General features: G+C 54.8%; 2 protein-coding genes across 2 annotated transcripts in view; both read right to left on the minus strand.

The window, feature by feature from the left end:
* SECISBP2 (SECIS binding protein 2) overlaps positions 1-6,055 on the minus strand; it is a 43,998-nt gene extending 37,943 nt beyond the window's left edge. The window contains exons 1-3 of the mRNA XM_045083024.1: positions 5,917-6,055; positions 4,934-5,079; positions 213-462 (exon numbers count right to left, since the gene is read on the minus strand). Coding sequence (XP_044938959.1) covers positions 213-462; positions 4,934-5,079; positions 5,917-5,952 — 432 coding nt within the window. The 5' untranslated portion in view covers positions 5,953-6,055. The remainder of the gene's footprint in view (positions 1-212; positions 463-4,933; positions 5,080-5,916) is intronic.
* Positions 6,056-6,956: 901 nt separating this feature from the next.
* On the minus strand, positions 6,957-11,358 carry CKS2 (CDC28 protein kinase regulatory subunit 2). Its single transcript, XM_045083025.1, has 3 exons — positions 11,228-11,358; positions 8,675-8,802; positions 6,957-7,289 (listed from the first exon to the last, which is right to left on the minus strand). The coding sequence occupies exons 1-3, from the start codon at positions 11,284-11,286 to the stop codon at positions 7,237-7,239; spliced, it is 240 nt and encodes a 79-aa protein (XP_044938960.1). The 5' UTR covers positions 11,287-11,358; the 3' UTR covers positions 6,957-7,236.
* Between the last annotated feature and the right edge of the window lie 9,503 nt (positions 11,359-20,861).

The following is a 20,861-nucleotide window of genomic DNA, read 5'->3' on the forward strand; positions in this document are numbered from 1 at the left end:
CCCCGTGAATTAAGCAGACCAGCACCATGAAAAAAGGCTTAAAGCAGAAAATCCCTACTAAGTATCCACAACAACTGTTTCAAAACCGGATAAAGACAAATCAGTTCCTAAATATACAAAAAAGATAAACAATACTTAACTACCACGTGAGAACCAACCAGCTCTTTCTATCTTAAACGCTACGGTACCCCCCACCAGGGCGGTAAGCGAACCTTGAACGGGGCTCTTGGGTCTTGTGGGAGAGGGCACGTCTGCTCGGCTCGCGGCTTCACGGTCTGGAAAGCTCGGTAGGCGCCGGGGTGGCCGTAAGCATAGGGCGAGCCGGGCACCGGGCAGACGCTCTGCGAACACTCGGCGGGGTAGGGAGAGTAGCTGCCGGGATGAAGAGCGAGCTCCGAAGACAGATACTGAGGAGGAAAAGCGGAAGCTCCGAAGGCCACATCTTCAGTATAGAGCTTCTGCCTAAACAAGGAGGTAGGTTTTAGTTGAGGATTTCACATCACCAATCCAGGAGCTCTTCCGTAAGAAGCACAGTTAAACCCTCGAGTGCTTCTGAGGTCGCTGGCTCTGGCACGGAGACGCCTCGGAGAGTGGAACAGAGGCTCCGGCCTCCTCCTCACCGGTGCCGCACTCACTGCTGGGCTGACGCCCTCGGCAGGACGGCAGCGCGACAGGCAGCAGCGAAGCCCAGGGACGCCTCCGCAGCTCCGCACCGCCACACTGTCAGACGTCTGAGAAGCGTCCGGCAGCCACCGAGGCCCAGAGGGCCACCCAGACCACTCTCCCTGCAGAGGGGCTTTCACAGAGCCCCCGCCGCCCCATCCGACCTCCAGCCCGACCAACCCATCCTGTGCTTTCCGGCCTCGCAGGGCCAGAGCTGCGAAGGGGACACTGTGTCCGTTGGCCTGGGAGCTGCAGCGCACCGGCCAGACGGGCGCCGTCTGTGCACACCGCCGTGCCCCCTGTTTGCTCAAACTGCTAGGCGAGGCCAAAATATAATTTAACACTGATTTTGTGAGCAAATCTGGTATCCAGCGAGAGGCTTCAATCCTCCAGCAACGAGAGACGATACAATGGCCCGACACGGAGCAGATGAGCCGAGACACAAATGAGCTCCAGCCAATGATTCTGGGACTTCCCAGAGCTGAACATCTTCCTGTAGAAAATCAACAGAATCCCAAAGCGTGCTGGCCCACAGATAGGTAGGAAAACCAGAGCTGCTGACGAGGCACCCGGGCGACCCTCTCCCAGCGGGGCTGCCGGCAGGCGCACGCACAGGCAGCCCCCTCCAGTGCACAGTCACGGTCCTGTCCCAGGGCAAGGAAGGGCCTGCACTACAGGGCAAAGGAGTCACCACCCACCCCTGAGACACCCTCAGCAGAAGGTTCCCTGCATGCACGCACATGCAGTTCCTAACTGGGCGGCCTGCTGTCACGGTCTCTGAACCCGCGACATTTTACAGGAAGTTCACACCCAGGAAGACCATTCACGAACTCCAGTAATGAACTCTTCCTAATGAAAACCCAAGAAAAACCCCGTACATGGTACCTGCTGTCTCAGCACACCTGCCCCAGCGCTGCTCTTTGCAGAAAAGAAAACGATTTAAAGCATCGTCCTGCTCCCAGATGCGAGTCCCTGTTTCACTTTATCCGAAGCTCAGAAGATCTGAGGGCGGGGTGGGGGGCGTGAGGGGTGTGGGAGGGTCTGTTCCTCACGGGGGCGGGCAAACACGGGCTGAGAGCAAAACGCCGCAGAGAAGCGCTAGTCCAACTGCAGACACAGACACATGAACAGACCCATGAAGTTTAGCTAAAGGAGGAAAGGGAGGCAGGGGCCAGCGGCTGTGAAGGCTGCGGCCTCCAGCGACCCTACGTCCGCGACCCCAGAGCCCTGGGCGTGCATCCTGGCTCGATGCAAAATCTAGTCTCCGACTTTGGACAAGTGCTCACTGGTCTCTCTTCCTCTGGGAAGCTGGCGTTTTGCTTTCCCAACAAGGCCAAAACAACGGCAGGCAGAAACGACACCCAGTAAAATCTCACGGCAACGACCCAGCACCCCCGGGGCTCGCGGCAGCTTGCGTGTAAAATGCCAGTTGCCACAAACGACGACGTAGCCGGACCCCAGCACCAACACGCGCCCCCCTCCCCCGCCCGCCCGCGCCTCCCTTTACAACAGCAGCTTCTCCGGCAGCTCATCCCTCCGCCTTCCCCGCTCCCACGTCCCCACTACCCCACCCTCCACCCCACCCCTCCCAACTGCTACCGGCTCTCCAGGACCATCCCCCCCCCACCCCCCCCGCAAGCCCCGCCACCCCCTCCTCACCCGGCATCCGCAGGGCTGGCCCTTCTGTCACACCCCGGGGAAAGCCCCGCCAGCCTGGACTCCAAAGGCTCGGCCTGGAGGACCCTCCTCCACGTCCCCTTCCTCTCCAGTCAGACGGACCTAGACCCCTCCTCGGTCTGCTCAGACTTCACATACGGACACCTCGGCCAGCTCCAGGCCTCACTCAGCCCCCAGGTGGCCCCACTCACCAGTTCCCTGTCCCCTAATGGGCACTGGAGTCCAGGCTGTGCTGCTGGACCCCAAACGGCCCCTCTTCCCACCCCCAACCCTGCATGTACTCAGCCAGCAACCGCCACAGCCTCTCTCCTGCCAACACCACCCGGACCCCCAGAGGCCTTCCCAGGCCGCAGGGCTCCGTGTACTTCTTCCCTAGCTTCAGTGCCTGGAACCCAGGCCAAGTCTTCAAGCGGAAAGAATCCAGGAGTGAGCGGCCCGAAAGCGCGTAAGACACAGCCAGCCGTGCCCCACCTCCTGCCCAGCACACCGGGTCCCTGCGGCCGACCCGGGGCCTGCTTGGAGCACGGGGGCTGCTCCCACGCCCTCCAGGCGCCCTCCAGGCGCCCCCGCCGTCACGCAGGGCTCAGCCCCAGCAGCTCCTCCAGCCACACTCTGTGCAGGGATACTAGTTCTCACAGCCGAGACTCCCTCAGCAGTGCCCAGAGCGGACCACGGACTGCAGCAGGCTGAAGTGCTCAGCAAACACTCGTCCCCGCGGCAGTGGCAGCTCTGGGGAGCTCGAGGGGTGCAGGCCAGAGGCACAGACGCTCATTCTGCTTCGGGCACTGCCCACCTGAATGACCACACGTTTCTGGCCCCAGCTTCTCAGGTGTCAAGTAACACGACGCTGCCTGCCCACCTCGTGGCCTGGCACAGGCACGGGAAAGGCAGGAAAGACCACGCTGCTCCCTAGGGAAAAGCGCACGCGGCTCTTTCCCCGCAGGGGCGAGCCTCATTCACAGGAAACCCGGCTCGGGCAGGTGTCTCAGCCTCCATCAGAATGGACGAGGTCATCGGTTCTCAAATACGCATCCCCATTCTGTCCCCTTCAAAGGCTCCTGTCCTTCCTAACCCTGCCCCTCTGCTTTCACACCTCTTTTGTCCTTAACTGTTTTCTCATCAGGCAGGAATACTGTCAGCCAATCTTTTCCTAGGTTATATGTAATTAAAAGAAAAAAAATTAAAGCCAAAAAAAGAGTATAAAAAACTTAATTTTTAGGGCACCTGAGTGGCTCAGTCGGTTAAGCGACTGCCTTCGGTTCGGGTCATGACCCCGGAGTCCTGGGATTGGGATCGAGTCCCGCATCGGGCTCCCTGCTCAGCAGGGAGTCTGCTTCTCTCTCTGACCTTCTCCACTCTCATGCTCTGTCAAATAAATAAATACAATCTTTAAAAAAAAAAAAAAAAACCTAATTTTTAAATTCAACAGTGCACACCCTTAAGCTTCTGATTCTTCTGGATTCATGCTACTCCCAGAACATTACTTCAGCTGTAGGAACGTTTTCCACCTTCACTTTGGCTAACTGGAATCCCACCTGAAACAAACGGCTTCGAATCCTTCTCACTGAATGAAATATATTTTATACTTTACTTTGTGAACCACCCAAGGTAGGGAACAGCTCAGATGAGACCCATGCCAACCTTCCTCTAACAAAGGATGAAATCACAGGGGAAGACCTGAGTGTTCCTAGCAAAGCACAGAGGCAGAATTTCAACTTGGTCAAAAAATACAACGTATATATACCAAACCGCTCGATGGTTTTATTATTCATTCCAAACTTTGTCCCTGTGAACACAAGCCTAGAATTTGTACGAAGTGTACGATCGACACTATGCAGGCATGAAAAGGAAACATGTGCGACCCCAGCAAGGGAACATACAGACAAGGACTCTGACATCACAAAGGTGATGCAGGCCGTTAAAAATCAGGTATTCTACACAATTACATGCAGGGCTGAAGGCACGGCTTTCTAGATTCAGCTATTAATGGAAACCATTGTATAGATTCCTAAAGAGCGAGACTTGAGAAGAAAAAGGAAAATCGCCAAGCCAACATAAGCCTTCTTTCAATACAGATTTAGGAGAATTTTATGACCCGAGCTTCTAGACGCTGCCCAGGACATTTACAAAGAAAAGCAGTAAAAAGCAAAGCTCAGCCATTCCCAAACAACTTCCCCCAGAGGGAGCAGCCACGGTGCGAGCCGCACTCCGCCCCCGCAGGATTTCACGGTGTCACAACCGCAGCGCGGATTTCTCTGGGCTCGCCTTTGCCCCCTCCTCTCGGCGCCCCCAGCACGCATCTCCCCGGGGCACGGGACACAGTTCCGACCCCAAGCACAAAGGAACCTGAAAACTGCATTTCCCACTAGGGAATGCAAGGCAACCTGCACACGTCCTTTGCCCAAAACAACGTGGGTGCGAGAGCTGAAGTTGGTGTTTTCGGGGCTGGACGCAGTGGGCTGCGCCACTGCCTCTGGCCCTTCTCGGCCGAGGAGCAGCGTCGTTCTGAGAACGCTGGCCACGTCAGGTGCAGCCCCTCGCCCTGGAATCCCCGCCAGTGCCCGCGGAGGGCGGACAGGAGGCGGATACGTACCCAGGCCCCGGGCGCTCCGGAACAGGCGGGTGGTAGGCGGCCGCACAGCCGGGGAAGCCGCCAGCTCCGGAGGACTCCGGCCACGCCGCGCTGAGCCCAGCCAATTTGGGGACGAACGGTTTCACATCCGCGGACAACTTGACGCCCTGAGGGAAAACGGGGTGCGGCTGACGACGTGCATCTGGGTGTGAAGCAGACGTGAGCACAAATCCCACGGAGCGGCGCCGGGTTCCTGCGGCACGGCGGCCGGTCCCGGGAGTGTCTGCGGCTCAAACGCTGCGTCCCGCGGAAGCAAGAGTCGGGCGGCGAACCAGCTCCCCCGGTGCCGGTGCCGGAGCCGGTGCCGGAGCCGGTGCCGGTGCCGGTGCCGCCCAGGCCGCGCCCTGCGCGCCAGTGAGGACGGGTGCGGGAGGCCGAGGGCCAGCGGGGAGACGGGACGGAGTCCGCGCCGGCCGACGGGGCTGCGACAGCCTCGGCCTGCGCGCGCTGTCGCGTCCCCGCCGCGGCCACCGAGCACCGAGCACCGAGCACCGCGGGGCAGGCCCGGCCGCTGACCGGCGGCCGCCGACACTCCGCCGCGGTGCGGAGCCTTATGCCCACGGCAGACCCTGTCCCGTCCGTCGGCGAAGCGCCTCCGCTCAGGAGCCAAGGCCAGCCCCGCCAGGACGCCGCGGGTCAGCAAGCCCGGGACGGGACCGCAGCAGCGGCTCTTCCCGCGGCCGCGGCCGCCCCGCGAGGCTGACCTCGGCGCCTTCCGGTCCGTCCGAGCGCGGGTCGCGGCGGCCGCCAGGGCTCGTCTAGCGGTGCGGCCGGGCAGGCCGAGCGGACGCCCGCGCTGCCGCCAACGTCTGCGGGGCGCCCCGGCGCGAGCGCGGCGACCCGGGGCGGGGGCGCAGTCCCGGGCCTGCCCCGCTAACCGCGGCCGCCGCCGCCCCGCGCTGACCCCGCCCGCGCCCGCCCCCGCTGCGGGGCGCCGTGCTCACCTCGCCCACGGGCTCCCGAGGCCCCTCCGACGCCATGGCGCGCGGCTCGGAGGACGCCCGGCCCCGGAGGCCGGCAGCCGCCCCGTCGGCCGGCGGCTCGGACGCGCGGCGCTCGGACTCCCCGCTTTTCCGCCTTCCGAGCGGGCGCCAGGAAGTGCGTCACAGAAACGCACCCAGGCCCGCCCCCGACCCCTGCTTCCGACCGGAAGTGGGCGCGCGGGCCGCCCTGGTCCCGCGAGGCGGCGGCCGCCCTCCGTTAGAGACCTCGGGCGTCCCCGGACGCCGCCTGGCCGGGGGCACCCGAAGCGGAGCCCGTGGACTCCAGGCCCAGGAGGCCTTGGCGCAGGGAAGCGCCCGGGGCAGGAGCACTGGGCGGCGCGCAAGGACGAGAATTCCCAGACGGCGCGGCCACGCACCACTGCGAGCAGCCGGGCCGGGAGCGAGGGGAGGGCACGGGCGCCGCCGTCTGCGGCTGCCCGCGGGGCTGGTGCATGCACCGCCAGGTTCGGCGGCTAACGCGGGCCCCGCCCCGCCCCGCCGGTCTCCCGGGCAGCCGCAGGGGCTGCCGGGGGCTGCCGCGGGCCCTGCTCCTTTACTGGGCAGTCCCCGAGTCTCCCACCTGTAGCGGGTCCCCCGTCCCGTCCCTGCACCGCCGCCCACACGGAGGACCGCAGCCTCGGGGCTTCCCTGTCTGCAGCAGCTAGGAAGCAACTTCGACGCCAACCGTGTGGAACGGCGTGTACGGTTTAAGATGCTCTGCCGCTGTGGAGGGAGCACTACGGCGACTCAGGCCCCTCTCGGCCAGCAGACGTGGCACCCTCGGATCGGCCCCGGTCTCCAGACACGAAACGAGCACCAGAGCCGTGAACGGCTCCTTCCCAGTGAATCAAGTCCCTCCCTCCCCAAACCGCGTGACCGTAAACCCATTTAATCCCACTTCTTTACGTCTATTTCCTCCAGACCAAAACCTAGAACGGAAACCCTCTATCCTTGGCAGACACAAGTCAACCTTAGAAGATAAACCCCAATAACTTCAATGATAAATGCAACATACAAACTTTATTTAACAAAAGTAACAGGTCAAGTCAAACAGGCACTTACAGTAAAGAGAAAAACCAACTACAAATTTTATCTTAAACACCTTCTAGTAACCTACTTGCCGTTGCATTTAACTGAGCTCTGTTGCTGTGAAGAATACAGCTCATGCACAGGTATGGGTCAACAATTTGTACATTTTTCAAGTATTCACTGAATACTACCCTTATATACACATATACATTAAATTTGAAAAAAACTTAATTGACAATCCCCAGGTAGACTTCATTTTTGTTGCTCTTTTGGAAGAGGTCGTCGAAAGAGAAGAATATGTGGTTCTGTGGAAACAAAATATATAATTTTAAAATATGGTTAATACTCATTCATTCAACCAAAATTTGAAATTCTCAAACCAAAATAAATCTATTAACTGTCACTTATCGAAATATCTGAAATAAACTTTGCTTCAAAAGTCACTGTCCGGGCCCCTGAGAGGCTCCGTGAGTTAAAGCCTCTGCCTTCAGCTCAGGTCATGATCCCAGAATTCTGGAATCGAGCCCTGAATTGGTTGGGGGGGGGGGGGGGGTCTTTGCTCAGCGGGGAGCCTGCTTCCCCCACTCTCTCTGCCTGCCTCTCTGCCTACTTGTGATCTCTCTGACAAATAAATAAATAAAATCCTAAAAAACAATAGAAGAAAAAAGTCACTGTCAACTATAAACATTAGAAAACCACCTGATGGAGAACATTCCCCACAGTGTTTTACCTACCCTGAGGAAAAAGAGATGTCAAGTGGAGAAGCCACTTCGAGGAAAACAGGTTCTACATTTAGGATCTCAATTCCAGTGAAAAGGAAAGACACCTAACACCAAATTCAAAAACCACCAAACTGTAAAAAGTGCAGATCCCAGGGGCCCATTCCTGGGATCTCTTTCACTGGGTGGGAGCCCTGGGTTCTAGAGTTTTGAACTCCGGTACAATTAAATGCCCCCAATCCCCCCCCCAAAGTCAGTTTCTGATGCTATTGCTGCTTTTCTTTAAGAGCAGAAAACAAGCTCTGTTCCACCTATTTCGGTTTCTATATCATGCCCCCCAAATTTGCTCAAAGCATTATAATTGTTCAGTTAGATTTAATTAAGGATACCACAAAAGCAGAATTGAACCCTGTGAATTTGAGCTTAACATTTCATATCCAGGAAACTCTGGTAAAATCCACACAACAGAACACTCGTTCTATTGTTCAGGGTTCACTCACTAGGTTACCTTATCTCACCTTGGTGTAGCAAATCCCAATCATCCTTTAATAGAATACTAAAGGCAAAAACAAATCATTCCAAATTGTGTTAACTTCTACTGCAGCAAAGAACTTAGGGACACTTCAAAGTGTCTTAAAGCCCTTAGTTTTTAAAGACATAGGTCACCAGAATTACTTATACTTACAGTAAAATACTTTATCAATGGCACATTTTAAAATGAAAGAATTGACTTTTTTTTAACTCCTAATCTTTCCGCAGGTAGAATAATGCATTCCTTTCACTCGTGTGGTATTATTTACTACAAAATGTAAATTCTTCCTAGAGAGGAAAGGAATCAGCCATTCAAGAAGAGTCAGACTTACCAGGGTTGCTTTGGAAATACCACTGAATGTCAGTATTACTTAATTTTCAACAACCACAACCACTACTTCTTTGGTTTCATGGATGCTTTCCTAAACGGCAACCCCTACCTGGCTCGTGAATCATGTAGTGAACCCAGCCTAGACTCTGTTGGACGCCAAGTCTCCTCCACTCCTCTTCCGACATCAGATGGGTTTTCGGGACTTGTTTGGAAAGTTCTCTGGGTAACATGACATGCCTGTTAAAAAGACATAGCCAAGTATTAGCAAATACACCTTTCCTACAAATATGGTCACTTTAGAGATGCATTTTTAGGACACGTGACATTGGAGTTCAAAATAAAGATCTTTAAAGCAACCCTTGTTACATTACTGTTGGCATCCATCTCGAGGACGGTCTACCACCTCTAATTCTGATTTTTTATGGCCTAATGTTCAAAACAGGAAGAATGTACAGTCCAAAAGCAGAAAGTATTTTGTTTAGAATTTGCCTCTTCTTCTCTGAGGCTGCTTGCTGTCTCAATGTTCTTCAGGAATAGAATCCCCCAAATGCAAGGCGGGCTCACAGCTGCCCAAAACATCCCAGCCTCCCCACAGCTAACCTCTGGTGACTTAAATCCTGGCAAATAGGATATAAGCAAAACATACACAACTTATGGAAACGGTCTTCAAAAGGAAAGAACATGCCCAACTCTTTTTCTAAGTCTTTCCTGATGGGTTAGGAAGCCGACTGATGTGATCAGGCAGCCAGAGAAGCCATCTAAGACCACCGAAGCCTAAAGTGAGGCTGAACCCTCACTGTAAAACTGACATCCCAGACCCACGGAGACTCTGTAGAAGAGGAAAAATAATTTGTTAATTTGGGTTTCCCATTTCTCAACATTCTAGATCTGTGGATGAGTTCTTGTATACTCTACAAGTTGCTTTGTTCAAATTAAAAAGCAAAAAAACAAACCCAAGTGTCACGTATGTACGTGTACCTGGCAACCTTGCACAAAGACTTTCAGTTTTCAGTAAGTTACTGACTTCTATCGGAATGACTTCTATCCAAAACTTCACTAAGCTATTTTTAGGAAGATGTGTAATACTCTTCAATGTCAAAAACCTCAAGAATATATACAATTGTAGCTTTGTAAAATTCTAAAAGACCAGTCTGCAGCCCTCTTAACTGCAGTAAAAAGTTCTTTACTAATCACAATTCACAGACCCATTTTACCATTTCCAGTAGCAGTCAACTGTACCGCCATCAACAGGCACGAACCCAGTTTCGGGACTGCTAGAAAACCTCTATCTGACAGTCCGCTGGCTGTGGGGATGAGACTTGCGCCTTCTGGTCAGGCCCACTTTCTGGCACCAAAGAGAACGGGACCCAAGCTTTGCACAGTGGCAGGATCGTAGCCAATGAGCTTCATCCGAGGCGCGAATGTTGCTAATCCGAAACGGAACCCATAACCCAAACCGAGCCCTAAACGGTCATCAACGTCTGGCGAGTTACGTACCCAGCTGGTGGTATTTACACAAAAGAGATCAGCCTGTGTTCGCCCCAGAGCTGTGCCACGTTGCTAGGTCGGCCCGGAGGCCACCCAAGGGCACCACGCTGTTCCTCCTAACTGCAGGAGCTGCCGCTGACCTCCCACAACACTGCGACAGGCCGCCCACCCACAGGTAGCGTGTGCCTCCCCCAAACTTAGGGACCGATCGCAACCTCTGACCAAAGCCTGCTGACCCGCCCACAGCCGCTCAACACGTACTCGCGGTCACCCTGACGCTGCTCCAGCGTCTACACCGATTCCTCCCTGGCCTCCGAACCGATCACCTACAGCCACATACGCGTGCCCCCGTGTCCCCCGGGCTCACATCCCCTTCCTCGCCCGCAGTCGTGCCAACGGGCCCACCTTCACGAAGTCGGACTCCAAAGGGGCGCGCCACCGGCCCCAGCTCTGCTCGCTCCGCGTCCCGGCCCGGGGCGGACCTCACCCGCTCCCGCAGCGCGCGCCTCCGGGCCAACCAGCAACGCAGACCAAAGCCGGCCGCCGCCCTCCGCAGCCACCGGCGAGGCCGAGCCCACCCGAGCTGCTCGGGGACCGCAGGACCGCGCCCCGGAGGGCGCTCGGCTCCCGGAGGAGCGGCCTGGGAAAGGCTCCTCCAGGGCTTCTGCGACCTCAGTCCACAGCGTCCTCTACCGACTGACCCGGGCCCCAACGTGCCGGCGCGCACCGGGGCAGAGCCTGGGCGCCACCGCGGCCAGCCGCCCCGAGCGGGGACTGGAGCCCGCGCGCCCCGAGCCGCCTCGGCACCCGCCGCGTCCGGGGTCCGGGCTGCGGCGGCCCAGCGCGGTCGGCACCAGCGCCCGCTCCGCCCCCGCCCCGCTCCGCCCCGGGCGCGCGGCGCAGCCGCACAGAAGCCGGGTCCCCCGCGGCCGCCCCCGCCGCAGCCGCCGGCCCGCAGCCCCGGCCCCGCAGCCCCCGCCCCGCTCGGCCGCGGCGAACAAAGGGCGGGAACCGAAGGCCGCAGGCCCCGGCGCTCCCGCCGCCGGCCGCCCCCGGCTCGACCCCCGGCCCCGACCCGGCCCCCGGCCGACGCGCGGCGACCCGACCCGGCCCGACCCGACGCCGACCCCGGGTCCCGTTCCGCGGCGGAGCCCGCCCCGCCGGCCGCACTGACCGGTACTCGTAGTGCTCGTCGAAGTACTTGTCCGAGTAGTAGATCTGCTTGTGGGCCATGCTGCGGGCGGGCGGAGCGTCGGGCCGCACGACCGCCTGTCCCCGGGCAACGACTCGACTGCGACCAACCGACCGCGGGCCCAACGATCCCGGTTTGAATCCGACAGCCTACCGCCGATTGGACGGAGCCGTCAGCCAATTGCCGCCCGCGCAAACGGCCGGTAGGCGGGACCGGCTCCCAGCCTATCGTCACCGACCTTCCTCGGCGCCCGCTCTCCAGACTAGCCAATGAGAGAGCTGTTGCGGGGTTGCCCGAGGGAAGAAGTGGATGATTGACAAGACGGACGGAAAGGGGCGTAGTCAGAAGAGGGCGGAGCCCGGACGTTACGCGCCCCAGAGAGCGTGCGCAGGGATTTAGAACTTTCCAGGTCGGCCGGGCAGTTGGGGTGGGTGGACCTGCGGGGGGGGGGGGAGGGGGGGAGATAAAATATCGCGAGGTTTGGCGAGGCGCGGGCGGGGCTGCATGCTGTGCGACCGCCCCCGCGCAGGCGCAATCTCGGCGGCCGGGAAAGGGCGTCGAGGGTGCGGGTCGCGAGACGTCGGGGGTGGGCGGCGGGAGCGGGCTCGGCTTCCACCCGCCGCGGGCCGCGTGCCCGAGGTCCGGGAGGCGACGGCGCTCGCGGCGGGAGAGACGGCGTGGAAAGGCCCCGGGGCGCGGGCGGAGCCCACGTCCAGCAGCCGAGGTGGCCGGAGGAAGAAGCACACCGGCCCGGAGCCGGCTGCCTTCCGGTGCGGGCCCGCAGCGCCTGGGCGGTGTGTCCCCGCGCTCCGGCCGCGAGCCCCGCGCTCCGGCCGCGAGCGCCACGTGCGGGAGCCGGGCTGGCCGCTGGGACAGGTGCATCGGCGGGCGCGGGCCGGGAGCCCCTCCCCGCAGCGTCTGCTCCCAGCCGCCGCCGCCGCCGCCGCCTGCCCGGCCCCGCACCTGCCGGGCCCGCACCTGACCTCGCACCTGCCGGGCCCGCACCTGACCCCGCACCGGCCCGCACCTACCCGCAGCCGCCGCCTGCCCGGCCCCGCACCTGACCCCCATGTACCTGCCACCGCCGCTTGCTGGCCGCCCCTCGCACCCACCCCGTCCTGCACCTGCCGGGCCCCGCCCTGCACCTGCCGGGCCCCGCCCCTGACCGCCCCCGCAGCCTACCTGCCCCGCCACCTGCCCGGCCCGCACCTGCTTGGTGGCCGGAGTCACTGGGCGGCATGACGAGCCGCGGTGGCGAAGGATAGGATAACCGTCGCGGGGGCGGTGGGAAGGGGGGGCCGCTGACTTTCTGGCTGAGCCTGGGGAAGAAACGCTTCCTCGGAGACGTATTTTTACGCAGACGTATTGAGGAAAATTTCAAGTGGAAAAGTAGAGTAATGTCACCTCCCAGGTGCCAGTCACAGGCTTCAGCGGCTCACGTTTTGGCCATCTTGTTTGCTCTACGCCCCCTGCCTTGTTCCCCAGCACGTCTTTAAAGAGATCCCCCATACAGCGGCATTTTGCTGCGAAAGGGCACCTTTGCGTACATCGCTGCATTGATGGCTTGGGTCTCCGGAAAACTTCAGAAATATTTAGCACATGCTATTATTACACTTACAGTCCCTCGTGATCCTGAGCCGGTTTGCATTCAGACTTCCCGGTCTCACAGAAGCCTTTTGATGGTTAGCAAATCCACATCCAAACCTGGGCCTACACCTCGCATTTGGTCATTGCCTCTTTTATTCTTTCAAAACAGTCCCTTCCCCCTGACACACTACCCTTTAAAATAGGGATTTCTCCGAGAAGCCAGGCTTGCTGCCGGTGGGACGCCCTGCAGTCTGCGTTCGGGTAATGCTGCCTTGTGTCATTTACTGTTTTTCCTTGTAATCTGTCCGAATCCAGTTATCAAGTACGTGGTAGATTGGGACTTGAGCCGGGCAGTGTGGCTTCAGAGTTAGGTGTCTTCTCCACGGCTGTGTCCTGTCGAGGACCCTACGGCAGAGGAACCTGCGTATGTGAAGGCACAAGGGACCTGGCCTATGCTGGGGATTTACAGTGGGTTGGAAAGGAAAGTTGTGGGAAGGGAAGCCAGGTGGGTCGGTGTCATGGACCGAGAAAGAGCCCCCAGAGTTGTCCAGGTCCTGATCCCTGGGCCCTGGGGATATGTTACCTTACTTGGCAAAATGGACTCCACAGACGTGGCAAAGCCAAGGATCTGAGGTGGGGAGATGGTCCTGGATGATAGGGTGGGTCCAGCGTCATCACGAGGGTCCTTATGAGACCCTCATAAGGAGGGTCAGGGAAGCAGCTGTAACAGAAGCAGAGGTCCGAGTGCCGTGAACACAGGTGGTCCTTGATCCAGGGAAGGGAATGGGTGGGTTCTCCCCCAAGCCCCCAGAAGAAACACAGCTAGCTCTACTGCACAGTGACTTTACCCCGGTAAAGCTTAGTATTTCAGACTTCTGAGCACTGAGACGGTCAGATAATAAACCTGTGTTGTCTTCAGGCACTAAGTTTGTTGTAATTTGTAAAAACAGCAGTAGGAAGCTAAGGGGGGATCAGGCCGGACTGGGCAGGGATTCGGACTCCTTTCTGGGCGGTTCGTCATTCTGATGCGCGTGAGACTGCAGATGTTCTCAGCAAGGTCAGATGAGAGCTGACAGAGGTGACGGAGGCATCACCTTCCCGGGGGTTCCCTTTTAGGAAGACGTGGCCCTTGATAGAATGAGGGGAACTGCTCTGCCCTGCCAGTGGCCCATGACAAAAGAGGCCACTGGTAAGAATAGCCCTTCTTGGTCCATATTCAGTCACTGAGACCGGCAGTGGGCTAGGAGAGCCTTACCCCTGGGGGCAGCACTGATTCTCCCACTCCAGTGATAATCTTGCCTGTCTAGGAGGCACTTTAAGTTTGGCATAAACATTTCTTCATGGTCCCTTCCAGGCTCCCACGTCAATCCTGTGAAGAAGGCAGGGCAGATCAAAGCAGTTCAGCTACAAAGCCCTCCTTGACCAACAGTTCCTACTGCGGACAAGTTACAGTTCTGAATGTGCCTATTGTACAAAAAGCATGTGTTCACTGGGTCAGTGGAAGAGATTTCTGACAGTCCATCCCATGTGTAAGAAGTATGAATAAGCTGTAACTTAAAATAGAAGTTTCTGCTTTGCTAATATGAGCACGAGGTCATGAACTCATTTGGAACCAAGAGCACACAGAACAGAGCTCGAGTTAGAGTTCCAGAGGCTTACTCTCCTCTTGACGTTGTGCTACTAATTGTGCCCGAGGAAGAATCAGATTGTGTATGCCATTCTCAGTGAGCGTGCCCACGCTGGCCAGTTTCATGTACTTCTGTATATAATTCTTCTTTTAAAAGTTTAATTCCCACCAAACTCCTAGCACCCTTTCTAGTACATTTTATTCAACTTAGCTCTGAAAATTGCAGAAATAAAAAATCTTTGTTAAAAGAAATAAGATGCTTGCTCATTCCCTTTCTCAACAATCCCAAATCAGAATTAACCACTATGGTGCATTATCCACTTGGACTTTTTTTGCGTGTTTAATACAGACGCATCACTGTCAGAACTAGGGATTCGTAAGTACTTCCTTACTTCATAAAACAATCTACAGCTTGCTTTTTTCATTCTCTTCCTGGGACCCCAATAACATGAATGCTCTTTCCGGGGATCTAACCGAGGCCATCAGTGTTTCTCCTGCAAGGCTGTTTGCGATGGTCTCCTTCCAACTGTACTGGCCTCTCCTGGTCCCTGTTGGTTCTTCTCCACGTGGGAGCTCCGCCGGGCTCAGCCCTCAGACAGCTTCTTGTGGTTCTACTGCTGTTACCCTGGCACACGTAAGAAGGCCGTCTTCTTGGGAGCAGAACATTTTGTTATGGAATGTCTCTCCTTGTCTTGGGAATTCTCTTTGCTCCGAAGCCAGCGCTGTCTGATAGACACGTAGTCACGGAGGCTCTCTTTTCATTAGAGTTTGTATCCCACAGCTTTTTCCATACATTTACCTCTAACCCACCTCGATCTTTATATTTGAAGTGAATTTCTTATAGACACCGCAGGGTTAGGTAAACTAGTTTTATCTATTTTCCATCTTTATCTTTTCATTGGTATTTAAGGCCTTTTACACTGACTATAATTATTGATGTTCGGTTTTAAATCTGGCATTTTTTTATGTTTCTGCTCAGTCTCTGTTTTAACTTCTGCTTCCCCTTTACTGTCTTCTTGTACGGGGCTCCAGAAGCCAGTAGAAAACTGAAGATTCCTATATCCATTAAATCGAAGCAGTAATCAGAAGTATTCTAAAGAAAGCACTAGACCTAAAGGCCTTGTGGAAGACTTCTACCAAAAGCAGAAGAGTTTATTAGACAAGAATAATGTTGATTCAAAAACCGAACATGGACAATAGGAGAAAGAAAAGGAATGCCCCTCCCATGCATGCAGATAACACGCAAACACCCGAGTAAAATGCTGGCCAGCTGCATCTCATTGTGGTTTTTCTTCATTAAGATTTTATTTATTTGACAGAGAGACCACAAGTAGGCAGAGAGGCAGGCAGATAGAGGGGGGTAAGCAGACTCCTCACTGAGCAGGGAGCCTGATGCGGGCCTCGATCCCAGGACCCCGGGATCATGACCTGAGACGAAGGCAGAGGCTTCACCCACTGAGCCACCCAGGTGCCCCATCCATTGTGATTTTTAAAAATACGGCATGTCATCCTATAAATGCAAATATGGTGTAATATGAGAAAATCTGTTAAAGTAATACACCACGTGAACAGCATAAAGGAGAAAAAAAGATGAAGAGCAGAAAAAAAGCATTGATAAATTCTTTTAGAATATGGAACACTGTAAACCCGCCACTCACTGATGATAGCACACTTCGTGATAGGAGTAGGAGGAAGCTTTGTTAACCTCATCAAGACAGCTAAAAAAAAATTAACAATTCTTACGCAGAAACATCAGAAGTATTCTCTTTATTTTTTTTTAAGATTTTATTTATTTATTTGACAGAGAAATTACAAGTACACTGAGAGACAGGCAGAGAGAGAGAGAAGGAAGCAGGCTCCCTGCCGAGCAGAGAGCCTGATGCGGGACTGGATCCCAGGACCCTGAGATCATGACCTGAGCCGAAGGCAGCGGCTTAACCCACTGAGCCACCCAGGCACCCCAGAAGTATTCTCTTTAAAATTTCCTATTATCTCCAATTATATTGAACAATCTGCTGGAAGTCAGAGCCAACACAATAAAGAAGAAACTAAAGACATAATAACTGGAAAGGAAGAAATAAAGCTCCTTTGCAATCTTCACCTCTGGACATAAGATCAATGTACCAATCAGTTGCATTATGACGTACTGGGAACAAATAACTAGAAAAAGTATGCAAAAAGAAATATGATTACATCAGCACCACATGTCACATACTGGGGATAAGCCCAAGAAAAAATACACGAAGTCCTGAAAAGCAAAGCCGTCAACCTTAAAGAGGCATAGACTTGCATGAATGGAGAGACGTACTGTGTTCGTGCTCAGGAAGCCGTGACACGGTTAAGATACAAATTCTCGGGAGGTGAACCGTGAGAGACTGTGGACTCTGAAAAACAATCTGAGGGGTTTGAAGCAGCGGGCGGGGGGGGAGGTTGGGGAAACCGGGTGGTGGGTATTCGAGAGGGCACAGATTGCATGGAGCACTGTGTGTGGTGCAAAAATAATGAATACTGTTATGCTGAAAATAAATTTTAAAAAAATTTAAAAAAAAAGATACAAATTCTCTCCAAACTGATCATAATGTCAGTCCAATTGCAATAAAACACCACATTTGAGGAATAAGTGCCTTTGATGAGAAAAGGGCCTGGAACAGACACTTCCCTGGACTGTGTCATCGCGAACTGGCCAGAAAGCGCTCCGAGAAGCAAACTGTTTTCTCTGAGTCCCGGTTAGGGCAGCTGTCTGGGAAATGCGATCCTTACAGGGACCAAAGTGCTCCGGAGCACGAACGGTTTTTACAGGGTTATCGCCTTTTTACATAAGGAGCCATAAATCAATATGTCAGAAGTCCATTCTTGTAAAAGTTCAAAAGACCGTAGATGAACACGTAGGCAGGAATCACGTGTTTTAACGTCATGGAAAGCAGGAGCATGGATTGGTTTCTTTTTTTTTTTTTTTTTTAAAGATTTTATTTATTCATTTGACAGGCAGAGATCACAAGCAGGCAGAGAGGCAGGCAGAGAGAGAGAGGAGGAAGCAGGCTCCCCGCTGAGCAGAGAGCCCGACGAGGGGCTCCATCCCAGGACCCTGGGATCATGACCTGAGCCGAAAGCAGAGGCTCTAACCCACTGAGCCACACAGGTGCCCCATGGATTGGTTTCTTAAGGACAAGATGTTTTCCTTCAGGCTCCTCGTTCCTAAAGCAGATGGACGATGCACGCTTGATGGGCCATAAATCGGGCTTTGGGTTTAAACAAAGTTTATGTACAGTCATGCTGACTTGGAAAACCTAAAACGGCTTTCCTTGTCTTTTATGCCCTTCGAGAGTTTTTCTGTCATCTGCTCAGAGATCATGATTCGTGAAGAAACGGTCCTAATGAAGACTGTGGCAGGGGCTTGTAGAAGCTGAGATAAGACGGCAGGAAGCGGGCTAGCTGCCCCCGGGAGGTGGCGGCCGGGCCAGCGTAGCGCTCGCCGTGGCTCTGTGGCTGTCCCAGGGGCCCTTCTCCGTGCAAGGATGTGCCTTCTCCCTCCCAGCTCGCTAAACGTTCGTCATAAATAGTACGGTACTTCGTCAAACACTGCACCTCATCAAAGGTTTTAATTGCACCTACGTTTGATTTTGTTTGAACTATGAACCTAAGTCGTAAATGTCGTAAGAGACGAAAAGGTATCAGGAGCTGCAGTCGCCAGGACGCGCCACGTAGAAACTGTGATAAACTGGAAGCATCGTGAGCGCTAAGGACGGACTGACCGGCGAGCTCAGAGCTAGGCCTGAGCCGTAGTTCGGGCAACGCCAGCAGGGGACAGAGAGATAAGAAGACGTGAGTGAGGAGACACGCAGGCTAGGAAGGCAAGTGACGACTGTCACTGACGAGAGGTCCCAAGGGGAGAGAAAAAACACACAGAGGAGAGGAAGAAAGATGAGCAGAAAATGTGCCTGTGAGCCCTCCGCACCGGCCCCGTCTGACGTGTATGTCGGGAAATACAACCACAGAGAGATTCCAGAATGATTCACGAACACCAGGACAGAGCAAAGTTCTGGGAGCTTCCAGGGAGAAATCAGACGGCACTTCCGGAGCAACAGGAGATGGACAGCGGCTGTCCCAGAAGGGCCGCCGGGTTCAGGGAGCGCACGCGTTGCTGCACGAAGTGTTGACGGGAGGAACGAGAAATCGATGCAGGAGGAAATTCACAGTGTAGTTTGTAAAGCAAAGCAAGTAACTTAGTACATCGATGGAGGAGGTACCAGGCTTAACCCGTTCCGCGGCCAGCACGACTGGAGTAGGAGGACCAGAGGGAAGTAAGCACACACCAGGGTACTGAATCTTCGCAGCCGTTGGTAAATTTAGGCTGTTGAAGGAGATTAAGAACCCATCACCAGAGCAGTCTGCTACGATCGCTTTGCTCTTGCTACCATCGGCAGTAGCAAAATTAGATGCTTGCACACCACCCCATAAAGCTTACCTTACAAACAGAAATACCTCCCATCACAGGACACATGCCCTTGATTCACAGTGTGGCTCGACACTCACGTCAACAGGTGGAGTCCTCTTCCCCACCCTCGGTCTGGCCTGGTGACGACTTGCTTCCACAAGCAAAATGTGGTGAAGGGACATTATGAGACTTCTCAGGCTAGTTCTTAAGAGGCATTGCAGTTTGTGCTTTTTCCCTCTTAGAATGCTGCCCTGGATCTTTGGGTCCACAGGCCAGGGAGAGAACTAGGTGGGCCCAGCCAGCCAGCTATCCAGGCATCCATCCATCCATCCAGGTATCCAGACATCCAGCCAGCCAGCCAGCCAGCCAGCCAGCCAGCCAATCCAGACATCAATCTCTCCTTCCATCCAGCCGTCCACCCATCTGTCCAGCCAACCAGCCAGCCGTGGGCACCAGCCACCAAACATGTACCTGAGGTGCCGAATGCAGCATCTGAGTGAGACCAACAAAAACGAGGAAGGGAACTGCCAAGGAGCCCTCAGAATCGTGAGAAAAAATAAGTCACTGTCCCCAGTCACTAATTTGGGGGCGGGGGGAGTTTACTTTGCAAAGACAGTCAACCGACAGGCTCCCCGTCTTGTCTTAGATTAACATGTCACACATCAGGACGTCTGACCAGGCAAGAGGAGGCTGCATACAGCATCACAGCCGCCCTGAGCTCCGGCACGCGCCTGCTGTTCTCCAGCCTCGGCCGCACCGGGAGGACGTTGGGCTCAGTATGAGCGCGACCCAGTCCCGAACTACACACTAACCTGACAGCCCAGCAAGATGGATCTTTAAGCACGTTGGTCCAGAAGAGAAGGAAAGCAGTCTCATTTTGCAATCTTTATGCCAGAATCAGGGAAGGGTGATAAGAGAACAGGGAAAGCAAAAGTCGTTCCATTTTCGATGCGGACGTGGATTTAGCTGAGGGAACCTCTTTTCCGGCATCAAGGAGAATTTGTCCCCAAAACAAAACAGCAACGAGTGCAATGGCAGGGAGCCGACCCGACAACGGAATTCTCACACAATGGACAAAATGGACCTCAATCGATGCAGGAAAAAATCCGATAAAGTCGAGCTCTGACTTAGAATCGTCCTTATCAGCACAGAGGACAACTTTCTTACCCGATGGAAGCTACATACCAAAACAGGAAACACATATTTAATGGAGAAACTTTAGAGATGTCCCCTTTATGAGTGGGAAGAGCACAAAGACACACCTACCATCACCACCTGCGGATCATTTCCGAGGGGTACCGTGATGGGGGTACCTGACCCAAGTAGCTAAGCCTTAGCCTGACAACGAACGCGCGCGGGGCCTTTATGGGGGCAACCGAAGGTGTATACAAATGCAAGAGCTACAACAATGGACAGTCCCACGACCGAGGGGCTGCCCATGTAACACGGGGCAACGTCAGGGCTCCCCAAGTAAATGCGCACACTCAACACAATCCTGATAAAAACAGGGTTTTTTAAGGAAGTTGAAAAACTTTTTCTAAAACTCATATGGAGGAATGAAGATGCACAAATAGCTAAATAAGTTTGGGAAATGATAAGGGGACCTGAGCCAAATAAAACATATACTCCTGTATAACGGGAGTAGATATTTTGATAATCGTGGCGCCGTAGATCCATGGGGAAGTGCACAGCTGAGAGAACAGCCCCAATGTACAGGAGAAAATGTGGGGGAAATCAAACTATGAGACTAAAGATAAAAATGTGGGAAGAGGTCTTTATGACCTTGGGCCCACAAGAGGCAGAATATTTATGCCACATGTTGTAACCATAGGCAAGCCATGGATGGATTTGACTGTGCGAAGAGTGATGACTTCTGCTCGACGGAGACACCTAGATCGGACTACAGTATCCGATGGGAGCCAAGATATGTTTACAATTAACTCTATCGGGGGCTTGACACAAGATTT

Source organism: Mustela putorius, unplaced genomic scaffold, assembly GCF_011764305.1.
Source record: "Mustela putorius furo isolate JIRA1106 unplaced genomic scaffold, ASM1176430v1.1 tig00000680_pilon_pilon_pilon, whole genome shotgun sequence".
Taxonomy (NCBI): domain Eukaryota; kingdom Metazoa; phylum Chordata; class Mammalia; order Carnivora; family Mustelidae; genus Mustela; species Mustela putorius.